This window comes from Hyperolius riggenbachi, chromosome 3 (genome assembly GCF_040937935.1).
Source record: "Hyperolius riggenbachi isolate aHypRig1 chromosome 3, aHypRig1.pri, whole genome shotgun sequence".
Taxonomy (NCBI): Eukaryota; Metazoa; Chordata; class Amphibia; order Anura; family Hyperoliidae; genus Hyperolius; species Hyperolius riggenbachi.
In genome coordinates, this window is record NC_090648.1 from 32,903,056 (window position 1) to 32,923,611 (window position 20,556).

At 44.8% G+C, this 20,556-nt stretch overlaps 2 protein-coding genes across 4 annotated transcripts in view; both read right to left on the bottom strand.

Moving 5' to 3' along the window:
- LOC137560910 (very-long-chain 3-oxoacyl-CoA reductase-B-like) overlaps positions 1-3,081 on the bottom strand; it is a 129,245-nt gene extending 126,164 nt beyond the window's left edge. For all 3 annotated transcript variants that reach the window (XM_068272075.1, XM_068272073.1, XM_068272072.1), the window contains exon 1: positions 2,882-3,081. In XM_068272075.1, coding sequence (XP_068128176.1) covers positions 2,882-3,065 — 184 coding nt within the window. In that variant the 5' untranslated portion in view covers positions 3,066-3,081. The remainder of the gene's footprint in view (positions 1-2,881) is intronic.
- Positions 3,082-13,564: 10,483 nt separating this feature from the next.
- Positions 13,565-20,556, bottom strand: part of LOC137560911 (very-long-chain 3-oxoacyl-CoA reductase-B-like) — a 73,442-nt gene continuing 66,450 nt past the window's right edge. Inside the window, exons 9-11 of the mRNA XM_068272076.1 lie at positions 20,407-20,472; positions 18,822-18,971; positions 13,565-13,881 (exon numbers count right to left, since the gene is read on the bottom strand). Of these exons, the coding sequence (XP_068128177.1) occupies positions 13,765-13,881; positions 18,822-18,971; positions 20,407-20,472 (333 nt within the window). The 3' untranslated portion in view covers positions 13,565-13,764. The remainder of the gene's footprint in view (positions 13,882-18,821; positions 18,972-20,406; positions 20,473-20,556) is intronic.

The following is a 20,556-nucleotide window of genomic DNA, read 5'->3' on the forward strand; positions in this document are numbered from 1 at the left end:
TGCATAGTGCAGACATGCAAACACATTCATTGCATCAAACCTATCAATGGATTAGGAGCACACATCCTAACTTCCTCTCCTGGGAAAGACAGTGCATCTTACCAATCGCACAAGGGAGCTAATGTTATGTGTCCATGTGCACCATGCGCATACACCAGCCTGCACCACCACCATGTCTGCACTATGCATGTTACAGGGCCAGAGTTAGGACACCTATGTTTACCTGGGTACTTCTACGCAGTATAGGTGACTAAGCATAAGAATGCATTCTTCTGTGAACTAAAACCCTGGCTTTTAATTTAGCTGTAGGGATAACAGTTGTGCCTGGATGAGTAAATCTGTGAATGCATTTGTTTGAACATTTGCATGTGAGTGTGCGAAGGGTTAATTGATTTTTGCTGTTTCTAGCCACACCCCCTTCAGCACCTCCCTTTTCCTAATAATTTATTTAATGTCCTAACTAGAGGCGATGTGCCTGGATATATGTATGTTTATTCTTATCATTGACCCCTGTGGCTAGGGTCCAATTCGGTGCACTCCCCCCTTCCCCTGTATGTTTGTCAGCATGCAGACAGCTTATGCTGGTGTATGCGCATGGTGCACATGGACACATAACATTAGCTCCCTTGTGCGATTGGTAAGATGCACTGTCTTTCCCAGGAGAGGAAGTTAGGATGTGTGCTCCTAATCCATTGATAGGTTTGATGCAATGAATGTGTTTGCATGTCTGCACTATGCATGTTACAGGGCCAGAGTTAGGACACCTATGTTTACCTGGGTACTTCTACGCAGTATAGGTGACTAAGCATAAGAATGCATTCTTCTGTGAACTAAAACCCTGGCTTTTAATTTAGCTGTAGGGATAACAGTTGTGCCTGGATGAGTACATCTGTGAATGCATTTGTTTGAACATTTGCATGTGAGTGTGCGAAGGGTTAATTGATTTTTGCTGTTTCTAGCCACACCCCCTTCAGCACCTCCCTTTCCCTAATAATTTATTTAATGTCCTAACTAGAGGCGATGTGCCTGGATATATGTATGTTTATTATTACTTAAAGTAGGTATACACTGAAATTTACATTTCTGCCCTAATGCATTAAACACAGTAAAAATGAATATAAAACACTATAAGACTGCTCTGATGTCATTTCAATGCATATTTACACCTCCCTGACACTAAATTATATCATTGCCTATCAGAGGCATAGCTAGAAATGATTGTTCTCTCCCCTCCCCCTTCTCCCTGATCTCCCACCTCAATACCCCCACAATTAAATTTATAGAGAATCACTGGGCAGTGTGTGGCAGTAATCGATCCCTCTGGTTTCTCTGCTGCATCAGCTAGTCACCTATACATTTATGGCTACCCTCAATGTAGACATTTTAAAATAGATCTTCCTCTACAGGAGCCCTTAAAATGGGGGTGTCGGTCGGGGCAATCGTTACCTGTGGAGTGAGCTGATCTGGATCCCCCAGCCCAGGGCCTCCTCTGCTCTCCATTGCCACACGAAATAATGAGGGCTGCCAGAATGCACTTTGGGAGATGTAGTACACTACAAATGTGTGTCACAGAGGTGCCTGGCTCTTCTACTGACCACATATGCTATTGCTCCGTTGTTATTGCCTGATGAAGCGGGATCAAACCTGCAAAACGCGTTGCATTGTCCCCCGGAGTATGTAAATTAACTTGTTGTATTTGACAAACACATTGGCAATTTCTGTATCTGCTTGGAGGAGGTAAGTCCACCACTGCCTCCTCATGTTTTAAACTTTTTAGATACTTTTATCTTTTTGGTGCTTCTGTATCCCAACTACGCTATATCAAGTCCAGCCCTGGTGGAGGGGTGTTACCCCCTTTTTTTCTTCGTCTACAGAGAGTGACTTCTTAATCCTGAGTGGGGTCAGTTCTAATCTCCCCACCTGCCTATACAGTGGTTGTCCTTTGAGGGAACCCTGCTTTGTGAGTATAGCTTATTTCTCTATCACACTTCATTTCAACTACCAGTACACGCTACACTATATTTGGCTCTTGGTGTCCCTACTCTGTATATATTTGAGGGCTCTGTTGATATGTTGGGGGAGGTGGTGGCTTGGTTTATTTTTTTAGGGGTACTGTATATATATTTTGGAGGTTCTGTATATGGATTATAAATAATCCATTATCCATTGATTATAAATTTAAAGTGAACCTTAAATGAATTAAAAGCACAAAATCATACATACCTGGGGCTTCCTCCAGCCCCCTTCAGCCTGATCCGTCCCTCGCTGCCATCCTCCGCCTTCTGGATCACCTGCTACGATCCCAGTAACTTTGGGAGTCGGGGCTTACTGTGCGTGCCATGCACATGCCTCCTGCACCTACCGTGCAGGTGAAGATTGCTCCCGGCCATGTGAGCTGGCGCATGCGTTGACTGACCCCAACCGGCCAAAGTTACCGGGAGGATTGCAGAGGATCCAGAAGGCGGAGGATGGTGGCGAGGGAGCAATCAGGCCAAAAGGAGCTGAAGGAAGCCCCAGGTATGTATGAATTTTTTCATTCAGGTCATCTCAGGTACACTTTAAGAGGTCTGCCATTGCAATGATGTGTGGTCGGTCTTCTTGTCACAAAAGTTTTATCTATGTAAGGTTTCACAATTTAAAAGGGATACTCATTTCATCGATGTATTCATTCATAGTGCTACCTGCTGCGCTTATATTCTGTATGCCATACAAACTCTAAAAAAAAAAGAAAGTTGGGAAGGTGAGTAATTTCTCGGTATCCCTGTCTTGGACGCTAGAGGAGCCTGTCCAAGTTCTGACAGATATCCCGGAATTTTACCTGTAAGGGAACTTTGGCTTGCCTCACAGCTTGGGAGCCCTGACAGGTATCTGAGACACTTACCTGCCCATCCCCCATACTGCTTGAGGTCCTTCCTCCACCATCGGGACAGGATGTAGACTCTGATCCCCCTCAGAAGGTTGAAGACCTGTCTGAGGAGCAGGTGGGACAATGTTAGGGCACCTAGCAGGGCCAGCCCCTGGTACACCAGAGAACTTGTCATTAGAGATGCTCTCTTGCTACTCATCGTAGTCTAGTGTAGAGTATTTATTTTTATCTGTGTGTACATGGACAGAGCAGAGCTCAGAGGACCTCTGGAGCCACTAACCTAAAACTGGAGGTTAAAATTTAACAGAGAGCAACTAAAACTTCCAGCTGCTTAAAGTTCATCTCACTTAAAAAACAAAAAACAAAAAAAGGGCTGAGTGGAGGGCCTTCTCTGCTCCTAGCTTTGGACGCGGAGAAGGCCTTCGACCGGGTCGATTGGGGATTTCTGAAACAAATCCTTACCAAATTTGGTTTTGAAGGACCATTTCTAAATGCAATCTTAGCACTATACCATAACCCTTCTGAACAAGTAAATGTCTCAGGCTTCTTATCAAAACTATTTAAAATCTCCAACGCCACAAGACAAGGCTGTCCCCTATCCCCTCTAATATTCGTCCTGGTGATGGAATCCCTGGCGGAGCATATAAGGATAAACCCCAATATTCGGGGCATTCCTTCCTCTCACTCAGAACAAAAAATGAATCTGTTCGCAGATGACGTTCTACTCTCAATTACAGAACCCCTGACATCTATCCCCCACATCAGCAAAGTGCTCAGAGACTTTTCAGAAGCCTCACTCTACAAAGTCAATGAAAATAAATCATTACTTGAATTATTATTATTATTTTTTATTTATGTAGCGCCAGCATCTTCTGTAGAGCTGTACATAGTACAAACAAATAATGGGGGAACAAATATACATAAGAAATACAAGACACTGTACAGTCATGACATTGAATAGAATAAATACAGATACATACATAGTTGATATGTAGTTGGTACATGTACATATGTTAAAATAACAGCGGTATGAGAAACACTAGGAGGAATTAATATTCCTCCCCAACTTAACACTGAATCACAAAAATATCCACCTTCCCATGGACTAAAGACGTGATCCCTTACCTTACCTAGGAATTAATATCCCTCCAAAAATGTCTGACTTATTGTAACGATTGGTGTCAGCAAAACAGATTTTCTGATTATTGGTGATCTGCAGTATCACCAACAATACAGATGCTATACCTGATTATGTGGTGATCTGCAGAATCACCAATAATGCTAGTATAGCCAGACACAGGACTACCAATGTGAGATAGTGTTTGGTGCAACAGTAATGAGTAAGAGGAGATCTCCTGAGGAGCGGGTGACTCAGACAGTACTGCAGCCAACGATCACCTGAGGAGCAGGTGATTCAGACTGTACTGCAGCCAGTGGACACCTGAGGAGCAGGGACCACTGACTGTGCAGCAAGGATGATCACCTGAGGTGCAGGCGATTAAAACTATACAGCAGGCAGTGGACATCTGAGCAGCAGGGACCACTGACTGTGCTGCAAGGATGATCACCTGAGGAGCAGGCGATTAAGACTACACTGCAGCCAAGGGACACCTGAGGAGCAGGTGTTACAGACAGTGCTGCAGTTGGGCTTCACCTGAGGAGCAGGTGAAATGCCACAGATCCCTCGCCAGTGGCTAGGCCCACTGGTGAGGCAAGAAAGGTCAGACAATCAGAGTAGGCAACGTACGGACAGATAAGGTACAAAGACAGAAGACTGATTCAGTGTCAGGTTCAGGCAGGGTCGGCAACATGAATCAGATGAGCAGAGGTACAGAGTCAGTAAGCAGGAGAATAGTCAATGGAAGCAGAAGGTCATAACAGATAATACAATGAATTAGTACTTTAAGCTATCAACAGAATCTGGCGTGTGGATCCCCAGCTCCAGCTGGTTCTAGCACACTTTGGGATCTGACTAGGTCTGAGCGCTCACATGTTAGCATTTGCAACAGCCGGCGAAACGTCGGGGGAGCCACACGTTCCTCTGCATTGGACGCCACGCCGTCCCGATCTCCATCCAGCCACCTACTACAGGTCTGTCCAAGGGCCTCCCGGCCATGCATGCTGTCCGGGTGAGCTGATCACCATCTTCGCTGCTTGGACTTTTAGTGCTGCCGAGCTTCACTCATCATAGGAAGTATATGGGGATCATACACACTACCCAGCATTGACATCTGGCTGTCATCAGGAGCTCGCAAACCTCGAGGGTGAGATGAACTGGCAGTCTGTGTATAGTGGACCCTTATGGATACGGTGAGATAAGCCTGGTTTGACACGTATCGCACTGTCAGTCTGTTGTGCTATGCTGCGCTTCTACAGTGTGAGCTGCCGCTGATCTGTGCTTGCTATATGTGCTATATGTGCTATATGTGCTACATGTGCTTACATTGCTGCTGTCCAAAGCAATACCATTTGCTGGTGTCATCTGGACTGTTTTGCATCAGCCTATCTATCCATGCCAGACTTCACTTGGGTTTGATGACAGCCTATATATAAGTATGGAGTTTACAAGCAATTGATCTCATAAGAACTTATGCATTTTTTCCAACTTTGTTGCTTATTGGAATATTTTTTTCAGCTTCAGCCTTAGATGCCGGCGTATGCATGTGACTGTGTGTGGGCTGCTTGGATGGATGAGTTGTGACGGGGTGGCCATCCCATGTGTTTTTTAATGTACCTAACAATTTCTTTAATAAATTTTGACATGATTAACTGGTATATTACTGCATTAATTAGTGTTTATTGATAGTTTTCATTTGTCTGGGCAATTTACAGTGGTGTGAAAAACTATTTGCCCCCTTCCTGATTTCTTATTCTTTTGCATGTTTGTCACACTTAAATGTTTCTGCTCATCAAAAACCGTTAACTATTAGTCAAAGATAACATAATTGAACACAAAATGCAGTTTTAAGTGATGGTTTTTATTATTTAGTGAGAAAAAAAACCTCCAAACCTACATGGCCCAGTGTGAAAAAGTGATTGCCCCCCTTGTTCAAAAATAACTGTGGTTTATCACACCTGAGTTCAATTTCTGTAGTCACCCCCAGGCCTGATTACTGCCACACCTGTTTCAATCAAGAAATCACTTAACACAGAGAAGTAGACCAAAAGCACCTCAAAAGCTAGACATCATGCCAAGATCCAAAGAAATTCAGGAACAAATGAGAACAAAAGTACTGTAATTGAGATCTATCAGTCTGGTAAAGGTCATAAAGCCGTTTCTAAAGCTTTGGGACTCGAGCGAACCACAGTGAGAGCCATTATCCACAAATGGCAAAAACATGGAACAGTGATGAACCTTACCAGGAGTGGCCGGCCGACCAAAATTACCCCGAGAGCGCAGAGAAAACTCATCCGAGAGGCCACAAAAGACCCCAGGACAACATCTAAAGAACTGCAGGCCTCACTTGCCTCAATTAAGGTCAGTGTTCACGACTCCACCATAAGAAAGAGACTGGGCAAAAACGGCCTGCATGGCAGATATCCAAGGCGCAAACCACTTTTAAGCAAAAAGAACATTAAGGTTTGTCTTAATTTTGCTAAAAAACATATCAATGATTGCCAAGACTTTTGGGAAAATACCTTGTGGACCGATGAAACAAAAGTTGAACTTTTTGAAAGGTGCGTGTCCCGTTACATCTGGCATAGAAGTAACACAGCATTTCAGCAAAAGAACATCATACCAATAGTAAAATATGGTGGTGGTAGTGTGATGGTCTGGGGTTGTTTTGCTGCTTCAGGACCTGGAAGGCTTGCTGTGATAGATGGAACCATGAATTCTACTGTGTACCAAAAAATCCTGAAGGAGAATGTCCGGTCTTCTGTTCGTCAACTCAAGCTGAAGCGATCTTGGGAGCTGCAGCAGGACAATGACCCAAAACACACCAGCAAATCCACCTGAATGGCTGAAGAAAAACAAAATGAAGACTTTGGAGTGGCTTAGTCAAAGTCCTGACCTGAATCCTATTGAGATGTTGTGGCATGACCTTAAAAAGGTGGTTCATGCTAGAAAACCCTCAAATAAAGCTGAATTACAACAATTCTGCAAAGATGAGTGGGCCAAAATTCCTCCAGAGCGCTGTAAAAGACTCGTTGCAAGTTATCGCAAACTCTTGATTGCAGTTACTGCTGCTAAGGGTGGCCCAACCAGTTATTAGGTTCAGGGGGTAATTTCTTTTTCACACAGGGCCATGTAGGTTTTGAGGATTTTTTCTCACTAAATAATAAAAAACATCACTTAAAACTGCATTTTGTGTTCAATTAGGTTATCTTTGACTAATAGTTAACGGTTTTTGATGAGCAGAAACATTTAAGTGTGACAAACATGCAAAAGAATAAGAAATCAGGAAGGGGGCAAATAGTTTTTCACACCACTCTATGTTAAGGGGAAGAGTAGGAATAAAGCAAAACCTTTTATTTATTTATTTTTTTAAAAAGACCATGTAGTTTTTGAGAAACTTTTAAAAATGCAATGGAAAAATGTTTTTTAAACTGTCATTTTTCAGAGTTAAAAAAAAAACAAACATTTTTCCTTTGCATTTCCAAAATCGATTTTCTCAAAAACGACAAGGTCTTTATGTAAAATTCTTTTTTTTTTCTTCTTCTTCTTACTTATTCCTACAATTCCCCTTAAAGGGATACTTAAGTGTGGTAAAAAAAATGAGTTTAATACACCTGGGGCTTCCCTAAGCCCCCTGCAGCTAATCGGTGCCCTCGCAGCCTCGCTCCGATGCTCCTGGACCCACAATGGCCTTCTTGCCGCAATAGTAGCCTAGGGGGTGCTATTGTGGCTGGGAACGCGAAGAATCACTCGCGTTCCCATGCCTGTCGGCCGGTGACAGCGAAACCGGAAGTCGTCGCCGGCGGGTCCAGGAGCATCGGAGCGGAGCTGCGAGGGCACCGATCGGCTGCAGGGGGCTGAGGGAAGCCCCAGGTGAGTTAAACTCATTTTTTTTAACAGACTTAAGGTTCACTTTAACCCATTCAGGTTCCGTGGTTTTCACGAGAGAAATGTTCACCTCCCATTCATTAGCCTATAACTTTATCACTACTTATCACAATGAACTGATCTATATCTTGTTTTTTCCGCCACTAATTAGGCTTTCTTTGGGGGGTACATTTTGCTAAGAGCCACTTTACTGTAAACGCATTTTAACAGGAAGAATAAGAAAAAAATGGAAAAATTCATTATTTCTCAGTTTTCAGCCATTATAGTTTTAAAATAATACATGCCTCCATAATTAAAACTCACGTATTGTATATGCCCATATGTCCCGGTTATTACACCGTTAAAATTATGTCCCTATCACAATGTATGGCGACAATATTTTATTTGGAAATAAAGGTGCTTTTTTTCCATTTTGCATCTATCACTATTAACAAGTTTAAAATAAAAAAAATATAGAAATATTTCATCTTTACATTGATATTTAAAAAGTTTAGACCCTTAGGTAAATATTTACATGTTTTTTTTTTTATTGTAATGGTTTTTTTTTATTTATAGTAAACATTTTATTTGGGTAGTTTTGGGAGGGTGGGGGGTAAACAATAGATTTATAATGTAAATGTGTGTTGATTTTAATTTATTTTCATTTTCAGGTGTAGTTTTACTTTTTGGCCACAAGATGGCGGCCATGAGTTTGTTTACATGACGTCACTCTAAGCGTAACATACGCTTAGAGTGGCGCATCAGGAAGGGAACGGCCAGAAAAGGCGCAGCTTCCGAGAGAAGCTGTCGCTTTTTCAGCGGGGGAGAGAAATCAGTAATCGGGCTTCATAGCCCGATATATTGATTCCCTGACTACCGAATCCGCGGCCGGGAGTGCGCGTGCACGCGCGCGATCGGCCGCGGGGGCGCGCGGTAGCGCACATGGTTTCTGGACGTAGTTTCTACGTCCAGAAACCAAAATAGGTTAACATAGATATGAATTTTGGTGAAGATAGCAAGTATGGGGAGTTTGCTATTAACCGCTAAAGTCAGCACAAAATAATGCAAACATTATGTGAAATTATGAATGGATTACACAAAATCAATTAAATTGATGTATGTAATTGGGAAAAATTTGCGTGAAATTTTGTGCAATCGTAATTAGCAGATTATGAACATTAATGTTTGTCTGGTTTGGCTCCTGCTCAATACAGGAGGAATAGAGAGAATGCAGCACATCATCCAATCAACAGAAAGGATCACTGGCTGCAGCTTACCCTCCCTGCAGGATCTTTACACCATCAGGTGCAGAAAGAGAGCACCCAGGATTGCCTCTGCCCCTCTTACTCAGACAGACAAATAACATTTATATCACACTTTTCTCCTGGCGGACTCAAAGCACCAGAGCTGCAGCCACTAGGACGCACTCTATAGGCAGTAGCAGGGAGACTTGCCCAAGGTCTACTACTGAATAGGTGCTGGCTCACTGAACGGGCAGAGCCGAGGTTTGAACTCAGGTTGCCTGTGTCAGAGGCAGAGCCCTTAACCATTACACTATCCAGGCACTTCCTCTTCCAGCTCTTGCCTTCAGGAGTGAGATACCAAACTGTTACCACTTTCTTTCCCCAAGTGGTGGCTCTGCTTAAAGAATACCCGAAGTGACATGTGACATGATGAGATAGACATGGGTATGTACAGTGCCTAGCACACAAATAACTATGCTGTGTTCCTTTTTCTTTCTCTGCCTGAAAGAGTTAAATATCAGGTTTGTAAGTGGCTGACTTTGTCCTGACTCAGACAGGAAGTGACTACAGTGTGACCCTCACTGATAAGAAATTCCAACTATAAAACACTTCCCTAGCAGAAAATGGCTTTTGAAAGCAATAAAGAGATAAAAAGGGTCAATCGTTCATACATTTTTAGCTCTGGCATACTTCAATGAATGTGTAATTCAGCAAAAACCAACAGTTAAAACTTAAAAAGTAGATTTAAACCTTGCAGGTTGTCTGTTAGTTTCCTCCTAGTCTCTTCTGCTGTGCTCTTCTGAAAGTTTGCCGACTGCAGCAGTCACAGGCTATTGTGCATGCGTGGCCCTGGCCACATGCTTTCTCGATCACGCTTCCAAGGCCGGGAGCATTCTGCACATGTGCAGAATGTTCCTCTCTGTAATGGGAGCACGACTGAGGAGGCCCCCAGCCTTGGCCGAGAATGGGCAGTAGCCTGCGACAATGGAAGGGACTGGGAGGAAACTGAGGGACCCTGTAAGTCTATGAGGGGGTCGGAAGAAGCCCCAGGTTAAATAAAATACAACTTCAAATACAACCCCGCCTCAGGTTTACTAAAAGCAAATCTGAATCCAATAAACTCTCTGTGAAAAAAAATATTTTCTAAATACTATACTTAGCTCTTGCAGAATCAGTCCTGCATCCTCTCTTGTTCCTCCCTGCTCCAAATCCACCACCGTCCATATAAGAAAACCAACTCCTCCATTTTTCCATTATAAAAATGGCCACTACCGTATGTTTGAAACTGACAGAAACATATAGCATTTGGTTCGCTCTCCTGCTCATGTCTCCCCGTCTCTCTCGCGCTGTCGCTCTGTGGGTAAACCCCTCTTCACTATTGCACACTTGTACTGTATTGTACCCACGCATGTTTTACCAATTCCCAATCGGGCCTCATCATTTTGAAGCAGGTATAATACAGTATATGTTTCACTGTGATTCCAGGTTGGTATTTATGCACGAGGCACTTTGTTTGGGGATTGTTTACAGCACTCTATTTCAGGTTGACTTTTTTGATGGCTATTTGCAATGGAGCTATGGGCCCCAGTGCAAGTTTTACATGGGGCCCCCCAAGCACTCTATATATAACAATTAATACGGAGCACCAAAACCTGCCAAGGATTTCCACAGTGTCAGATGTGCAAGCAGGGGATGGGAAACAGTATGTTAGGGCCTGGGCCCACTAACGCAGTTGTGTCCGCTTTTCAGTTACACATTAACGTTACAGATGCTGAAAAACAGATATTACTGCGTTAGTGGGCTCAGGCCCTTAATGATTACTACCATTTAAAGCATCTATAGAAGTGATTATTACCAGCACAGGGCCAATAGAGAGCTAATATTGTGCTTGAGGTAGGGCCCTTCGGGGCCCTCTGACCCAAGGGCCCCGAAGCAGTCGCTACCCCTGCAAACCCCCTTGCTACGCCACTGGCTATTTGTATGTTTACCCCGTTTAAATGTCACAAACAGGGCTGCTCAAATCCGGATCCGGGAGATACCCGGATAGTTGCTGTCCGGATATCTCCCAGTAAACCTGTGCGGGGTGGGCGGGGGGGGTGTCAATCTTACCTGTCTGACGTCTTCTTCAGTCTGTCCCTCGGCACCTCCCACAATGCGGTCCAAGGGGCGGTCACGTGATTACAACACTTCCTGTTTGTAATCACGTGACGCGCGTGGAGCGCATTGTGAGCGGCGTCGAGGGACAGACGAAGAATACGTCAGACAGGTGCGGGGTGCACAGGTTTACTGGGAGATATCCAGATGGCAACTATCCGGGTATCTCCCGGATCCGGATTTGAGTAGCCCTAGTCACAGGGCTTACTCAGGGTTTATTGTACAGAATACTTCAATGCAACACTTTATTTGAACAGGCACATTGAGAGTCCTGATTATGTTCAGTATTAGGGGAGATTTTCAAAGTTTTTATGGTTTTTAATTTTATTCGATAAGTCTATAATAAATTACTATCCACTCTCACAAATAGTGAGTTTTTGGATATTCTTTTGACTAATCCTCTATCCCAGAATGGGGCATGATGTCTTGGTTGTGATTATTTCCAAATAATGTCTTTCAAAAAGGATGGAGAGTATTATCTCACTCTATGGATAAATGTACCCCATTTGGTATTTCAGCTGTGGAGATATTTGCATGTAAGCCATTCTGAAGGAAGGCATTTGCATGTGAGCTGGTGGGTAAACCAATGACTTCAAATCAAAGTGTTAATGCTGTACATATAAATGTTCTGGAGGTGCTGTGAAGCTTCATGAAGAGAGAGAGCTTCTGAAACTAATTTTGTGACACTACAAATAAACTCTTGGCTGGCCTGTGGTCATGAGGTATATAACCTCTACCTCAGAGTTACTGAGCTTCTCTCGCCACTGAGCCTCGGCAAAGTCCAGCCAATTTGGAGAAACATGTAGGTGGGGAGGAGGTGGAACCAGCCACATTGCTGACAGACTTTTTCTGTTCGAACCAGCTCCCGATTGAGTGGACTCTGGAGCAGCACAAGACGCCAATCACATGTGAGCCACCAAACCTGGATTGAGGAGCAGAGTTGGCTTTACTAGCACTAGTATGGTTGAGGTGACCCAGCGTTAAACGTAATAGGGAACAGTTCTCCAATCACAACACCCTCTACAACTTGAAACACACCCACAAGATAGCCCAGATACCAGCTTGTTCTCATGTGGGATCCATCCTAGCCATCCCTAGGCTCCCCTATTTGTTTGTGAGTTGCATGCAAAAAAAATAAAAGTTGGTGGTAGCCTACTTGATGTCACCCAGTGGGAAACCTCATAGGAAAGCAGGGCCGGCTCCCTCCATACAGGCAAAGGGGGCAATTGCCCCAGAGCCTATTGGCCCCCCTCCAAGGTGCCCCCCTCTCCTCCAGCTATGGTGACCTATGAGAGCAGGGACGCTGTGTGTACACTCCGTATAGGAAAATTCTCGGGGGACAACTGATGGACACCTAATGATATTGTGTGACCGGGGGGGGGGGGGGAGATTGGATTGAGCCTGGGAGATGGCTCAGCGGCGAGGGGGGGGCATCGGGTGTACTTTTGCCCCAGGGCCTCATTATAGCTATAACTGGCCCTGAGGGAAGTTCCGCTAGCGTGATTGATTGGTAGGTGTTTCAGTTCTCCAATGAAAGCACCCTCTACAACTTTTAGGTTTCAGATAGGTTGTAATACTAACTAAGCCCACACTATTTGGCCTATTACACTGCTTCTAGTTGTAGAGGGTGCTGTGATTGGAAAACTGTTTCGTATGAGCTTTCTCAGTGGGTCACCTCAAGTAGAATAGCGCCTAAAAGTGAATTACTTTTTACACCTTGGTGAGCACCATCATTTTATTTTGCACATCCAGTTTATGGTTTAGCATAGTTGCTCCTGCAAGTTGCCAAGTCTGGTACCCAGCCACACCCGCTGGAAATGGTCATGTGCTTCCCTGGTGCTTTTTCTATCTCAGCTAGAGAAAGTGCCATGGCGCTTTTCTGCAATGTGGCGGGGCTATGTGTTGGAAGTCTGTGGATACGGGGCTCTGGGAATGATTCAGACAAAAAAGACCCGGCAGGTAACTACAGCTTTCTATGAGAAGAGGATCCATAGTTTGTAAAATTTTGACTGAAAGGGCTCTTTAATTAGAGATCGTCAATGAACTGCAAAAAATCCTGGCTTGCATGCAAATATCATGCAATTTGCATGCAGCCTGGAATTGGACCAATGAAGAAACATCAAGAAGTGCATATGATTGCTACATTTCCCAAAATGTTTTATCTCATCAGCCTTCGCTAGTAAATATTAATGCAGAAAGTGTTCTGGGGCCTTGCTGGTTGTCTTTCTTGACGAAGTAACCCTCTACGGACACAAAACTTTGCATATTTATTGTTATGATTCATAAAGCATGAAAAAACTTGAGCAAGACGAGGTATGTGGTCTACATACGGTACATACATAACTTGATCTTTTATTTGTATCTCAATTAGGATTCTAATGTTGCTTTTTTTTTTTTTATAAAAAAAACATACATAGATGACAAAAGGGCAGCAGCCAATTACATCATTTACAATCACTTTGGCAACATTCTGAGGAAAGAAGGGGATGACAGCTGAGGAAGTCTTCTTCTGGTCACTACTGGCTCTTTGGCTTGGTGGGTTCCTCAGATCTTTTTTGGTACTCTTTATCAGGCATTTCAAGAAGTCTTGAGTTGAGGATGGAGTCCGGGAAAAAGAAGTCAAGAAGGTAACTCTGCATAGAAGAGAGACCATATCTCATTAGTCACTGTGGATGGCGAGGATCAGAGGAGTCGAAAGAAATGGATTACTGGGGAAGAACTGTGGCTTTAATGACTAGTGGTCTAGTCTTGCATCTCTAGAATTCCAGCTTAACTTCTCAGTCAGGAGGACTCTGTCTACTAACACACAGGGGTGTGCAAAACAGACGGGGTCCCAAGAGTGCCCAGGATCACTATCTGCAAGCTACACGTCAAGGTAGGATTGAGGGGTTTTGTGGAGTGGCACATCTTACCGTTGGGTTCTTTGGAAGCATAACCTGGATGTGAAGCAGCATCTAAATGCCATAATTAAAAGTCCAGAGGTTGGTTAGCACACCATTTGCAAGTTCAACTTATTTGTTCTTCAGTGCATGAGTCAAACACCAAATGACAATTGTTTCGTGGCCACACATGGTCCGCTTCATCAGAGAAGTACAGACAAAACAAACGTTTGTTATTTCTGCAGATTATACAAGTCCACACAATGAAAGGGCCAGCACCGTTCAAATGTATTCAAAGCTCTTTATTTAAAGTGCATAAATGGCAGCAGGACAAACCACTGTTTCAGGACTATGCCCTTCTTCAAACTGAATCAGCCATCCAGAAGGGCATAGTCCCAAAACAGCGGTTTGTCCTGCTGCCATTTATGCACTTTAAATAAAGAGCTTTGAATACATTTGAAGAGGCCCTTTCGTTGCGGGGATCTGTTGCTCCCCAGGAGGCACAGGGTTTGGGCTTTGGCGCGCTCCTATCAATAGAGTTGGGCCGAACCTCCGATTTTAGGTTCGCGAACCGGGTTCGCGAACTTCCGCGGAAGGTTCGGTTCGCGTTAAAGTTCGCGAACCGCAATAGACTTTAATGGGGATGCGAACTTTGAAAAAAAAAAATAATTATGCTGGCCACAAAAGTGATGGAAAAGATGTTTCAAGGGGTCTAACACCTGGAGGGGGGCATGGCGGAGTGGGATACACGCCAAAAGTCCCCGGGAAAAATCTGGATTTGACGAAAAGCAGCGTTTTAAGGGCAGAAATCACATTGAATGCTAAATGACAGGCCTAAAGTGCTTTAAAACATCTTGCATGTGTATACATCAATCAGGTAGTGTAATTAAGGTACTGCTTCACACTGACACACCAAACTCCACTGAACAGAACAGGTATGCAGTGGCGGGTTCACTAAACAGGTATACAGTGGCGGGTCCACTGAACAGAACAGGTATGCAGTGGCGGGTTCACTGAACAGGTATGCAGTGGTGGGTTCACAGAACAGGTATGCAGTGGCAGCAGGATCACTGAACAGGTATGCAGTGGTGGGTGGGTTCACAGAACAGGTATGCATTGGTGGGTTCACAGAACAGGTATGCAGTGGCAGGATCACTGAACAGGTATGCAGTGGTGGTGGGTGGGTTCACAGAACAAGTATGCAGTGGCAGGATCACTGAACAGGTATGCAGTGGTGGGTGGGTTCACAGAACAGGTATGCAGTGGTGGGTTCACAGAACAGGTATGCAGTGGCAGGATCACTGAACAGGTATGCAGTGGTGGTGGGTGGGTTCACAGAACAAGTATGCAGTGGCAGGATCACTGAACAGGTATGCAGTGGTGGGTGGGTTCACAGAACAGGTATGCAGTGGCAGCAGGATCACTGAACAGGTATGCAGTGGCAGGATCACTGAACAGGTATGCAGTGGTGGTGGGTGGGTTCACAGAACAGGTATGCAGTGGCAGGATCACTGAAAAGGTATGCAGTGGCAGGATCACAGTACAGGTATGCAGTGGGCTGAGGGCTCACTGAACAGAACAGGTATGCAGCCAGGAAGAAGTTAAGCCTAACTAATCTTTCCCTATATGAGAGACTGCAGCAGCTCGCCCTACTCTCACTAATGCAGGCACACGAGTGGCCGTAATGGCCGCCGCTGCCTGCCTTATATAAGGGGGGTGGGGCTCCAGGGGCTAGTGTAGCCTAATTGGCTACACTGGGCCTGCTGACTGTGATGTAGAGGGTCAAAGTTGACCCTCAGGTGCATTATGGGGCGAACCGAACTTCTTCCGCAAAACGTTCGCGTGCGGTACCCGCACGCGAACCACCTAAGTTCGCGCGAACCACGTTCGCCGGCGAACCGTTCGGCCCAACTCTACCTATCAACTGGCTTTTTCGGTGCTGCCTTCCATCCATTTTGTTTGCAGATTATACAAGGGCTGAACATATTACACTATCTCCTCTAAACTAGAGAGAGCTTAAGCTTCACATAATAATACAAATATGTGGTAGTAGGGGTGGCGCGGGCAGCCATTCTCCATGCAACTATCCTACCACCATTATGTGACTTGATAGATAACTGGAATTTTCAAAACATATACACAGGAGTGCAAAAAACAGTTGAGGTCCCAGGTGTTTTCCCTGCCCGGGACCATGCTTTGCAAGCTACAACCCAATGGGTGAGGGGGGTAGGAGCAGCCTTTGGTGGGGGGGGGGGGAGATGCTCTCTGGATTCCTGTTGTACTGGCTAGTAGTCTAGCTTTGCATCACTGGTCCCTGGTTCTAAATTCAGTCTTCATGGCAAATATACATTCTCTACAACACAAAGTTGTCTGCGGGCTTCTGGCGATGAGTGTAGTGCGGGGAGTTTCTATGGCAGAAAGAGTCACCAAACCTCCACTCCAGTCAAATCCATACATATCCCATAAGGAACTCGACCCTCAACGGATTTTTATCCAACGATATCCATTTATTTATATCATATAGCGGCTATTATTATTATTATTATTTAGTATTTATATAGCGCCGACATATTACGCAGCGCTGTACAGTGTATATATATATATCTTGCCACTAACTGTCCCTCAAAGGAGCTCACAATCTACAGCATAACATGACCAGCACAACGTTTCGGGCGAGGTGCCCTTGCACTTGAAAAAGGGCACCTCGCCCGAAACATTGTGCTGGTCATGTTATGCTGTAATAGCCACTATATGATATAAATAAATGGATATCGTTGGATAAGAATCCGCTGAGGGTCGAGTTCCTTATGGGATATGTATGGATTTGACGGAAATATACATTCTCCTCATTTGTGTTGGTTTCTATGGGTTTCCAGTCCCCCGCACCCCCTCCCAAAGTTGACCCTAGACTACAGTAACATCATTAGACTAGGACTATGATTGGCGAGGAAAGGGCCAGCGCATACCACAACAGGCTGCATCTGAAATGACCAACAGCTCACATGTGCAGCACCTCTTATAAGTTATCTGCACAATTCGCATTCAATTCAAATGCAAATCATATGCATAACTACTATTACTTACCATGCAAACAGGAAACTCTTGAATACGGGCTAGGAGCAGCTAACCTGGTAGTTACATACTAGCAAAATAAGGAAAAGGAAGGGGGGGGGTTGCGCATCCCTAAAAACATGCTGCAATTGACTGGTTAATCGCTCAGGCATGCACCACCTCTATTAGGCTGAACATGCATGCCCTGCGTCCAAAACAAATGCTACATTTATTATGCTGTAGTGGAAGCCAAAGTTCCTCCATAGCATAATAAATGTAGCATTTGTTTTGGATGCAGGGCATGCATGTTCAGCCTAATAGAGGTGGTGCATGCCTGAGCGATTAAACAGTCAATTGCAGCATGTTTTTAGGATGCGCAAATCCCCCCCCCCCCCCTTCCTTTTCCTTATTAGGACTATGATTGGAACAGCAGATTGTGAGCTTCTCCGAGGGACCGATATTGCCATCATTTGTTTGATGTGCTCTCTAAAGTGCTACAAAACTTCTGTCAGATTGTCAGTGCTGCATAACGCATAATAATCAGGGGTGTAATTACAAGGGAGCCGCCCTGTGACCGCAGGGGGGGGGGGGGCAGAGCTGTAAGGGGCCCCACTACTAACCTCCTTCCTCTGATAGAGGGGTCCATCCTTCAGATCAGGTGTTTTGTGGCTTCACTTGTTATGAGGGTGACGAGCATGATGGCCGCACTTGTCTTGTGATCTTTGTAAGATGGGCCTCCAGGCTGTGAGGGTCACCAGGGTTGGCAAGGGAAAGAGTGGTGGCCCACTGGCCCCATCAAAGTTTTGCTGGGAGGCCCCAGGATTTGTAGTTATGCCTTTGATAATAATGTCTTTTTATTTTTAGACAGTATATTTAGGTATATTTTGAACCTATTCCTTGTAGGAGATTAACCACTTCGCATCCAGACCTTGTTTTCCCCTAATGGACAGGAAGGGGGCAAATAGTTTTTCACACCACTGTACATGGAAGAGAGGGCTGCACATGGAATGGGAGGAGGGTGCTGTACATGGATGATACACATGGACAATGGGGCTGCACATGGAATGGGAGGAGGCTGCTGTCACAGACCGCAAGGCAGTCCCAAACGGGCCTGCTGTGGGCCGGGGTTCCGGAGCACTTTGCGAGGGATTTTGGCCTTGCGCTCGCAGTTTGGCAGGCTTCTTAAACTTCCCACAGTTGGTCACTGGGTGACTGGGATTAATATTCAGGAAAGTGGGTGGAGCCTACAAATGCCAATCAAAATTCACCTATTGCTTTTCAAGGGGAATATTTCAATTGTTGCCATCCTTACACTGTTAAGAGCAGAGGCCTCAAACCTGGTACAGTCGGTCAGTGGGTGACTGGGGTTCAAATTCACTAAAGGGGGTGGAGCCACAAACAGCCAATCAGATTTGTTTCATTTCTATGGGCAAATTTTAATTATTGATGAAGAGGAGCCCGAAAGCTCACAGACTTAGTCATTGAGTGTCTGTATGTTAAGGTTACAAAAAGTGGACGGAGACTACTGCGAAATACATACCTGGGCAATGCCGGGTCTTCCGCTAGTACATAATAATAATACTACTGTAAAGTTAGCAAATGGCAGAATCCGTTTGAAACTCAGCTTTTCCGAGGAGTGTTACCTGTATGGTGTGGGAGAGGCAGCCGTTTGTCACGTTGGCCAGCCCCACGGTGTTCAGTGCTTCCCTGGCGAAATCCGCTGCACTCTTCACCAGTAGGTTAGGCTCCGCATTTTCTGACATGTTGGTGGACACCGAAAGAGGCTGTACACTCTGCCAAGAAAACAAGTCAAACCACGTAAGTCCAACCTTCTGTCTTCTCATGTCACAACAATATACAGTATGCCTTTTTCATCCTTATTTTTGTTAAAGTACACCTGAAGTGAGATGGATATGGAGGCTGCCATATTTAATTCCTTTTAACCCCTTCCCAACTGCCTAACGCCGATAGGCGTCGGCAAGGTTGCAGCCCGAGGATCAGCTAACGCCGAAAGGCGTCAAGTCCTGGGGTGGGGTTTTGCAGGGGATCGCACACGCATCCCCGCTTGAGTGACGGGGCTCCGTTCCGTTATCAGTCTACCAGCGGCTGGCAGACTGTTAGACGGCAAATCCGCCATATATTTACATTGTACAGCGCTGCAATCTATGGCAGCACTGTAATGTGGACAGCAGTGTCACTCGGCTGTCCCCTGGAGAGGCTCACTGAGCGATCGGCCCTCATAGGCTAATGCCTATGAGAGCCGATAGCTGTCATTGGCTGTCAGGGGGAAACAAAAAAAATAAAAAAAAATAGAGGATTTTAATTAAAAAAATAAATTAATAAAAAAAAATTAAACAATGCAGCAGCGATCAAAGCCCACCAACAGAAATCTCTGTTGGTGGGCAGAAAAGGGGGGATTCACTGGTGTGCTCAGTGTTATGGCTCTGCAGCAAGCTCTTAAAGCTGCAGAGCACTACATTGTAAAAATAGCCTGGTCACTAGGGGGGTGTAAGCCTGTGGTCCTTAAGTGGTTAATCAAGTTGCCTGGCAGCCCTGCTAATCTTTCTGACTGCAGTTCTGGATCACCCACCTGACACAAGCAAGCAGCTATTCCAGTCGCACTTTAGTCAGAGCTGAATTCTGATGGTAGCACCTGGGTGGAGGGTTTGTGCAGAGATTTTGATTGCACCTGCTGCTCAACTTCAGTTCAAAGGGTCCCACCCCCTTCAATAGTGGCAAAAATACATAAACAACATACCTCACAACTTTTTGAGATAAGAAAGAGGGACACTTTAATCACGAGTAATCACTCGTGATTACACTTGATTAAGGTCAGAGATCATCCCTGGTTTCAGCATCAGACACACTTCCTATATCTAGAGGGCAAGAATTGGCAGGTCCCTTCCAAGAAGGATGACCTCATCACAGTGGGAGGGTCCAGTATGGAACACTCTGCAAGCAAACTGTTTTTGGAAGCTAACATCCTCCATTATGTTAATTTTGGTGCATCTGTTTTGAATGCAAGTTGTGTACCCTGCCTATAATTGCTCGTCATTTAGATGCAGCCTGTCTTGGGAAGCACTGCCACCTCTCCCTACTTCCTATATCTATATATTGCAGTATATTGGTATTTAGCCCCGCCCTCCCAGTGATGCTTCTAGGCCCTGGTATAACCTCCAGGCTAGAACCTGCGGATAATGTCTTGTCCTTTTACAGGAAGTCACTCACCTGCACAGTAATTCCTCTGGTCTTGTATTCCGCATGGAGCGCTCGGGAGAAATAATCCGCAAAGCCCTGGGAAACAAGTCAGTCACATGTACAGTTACAACTTTTATCTCTTTTATGGGGTAAAGTACAAGTCCAGCCAAAACTATTGCT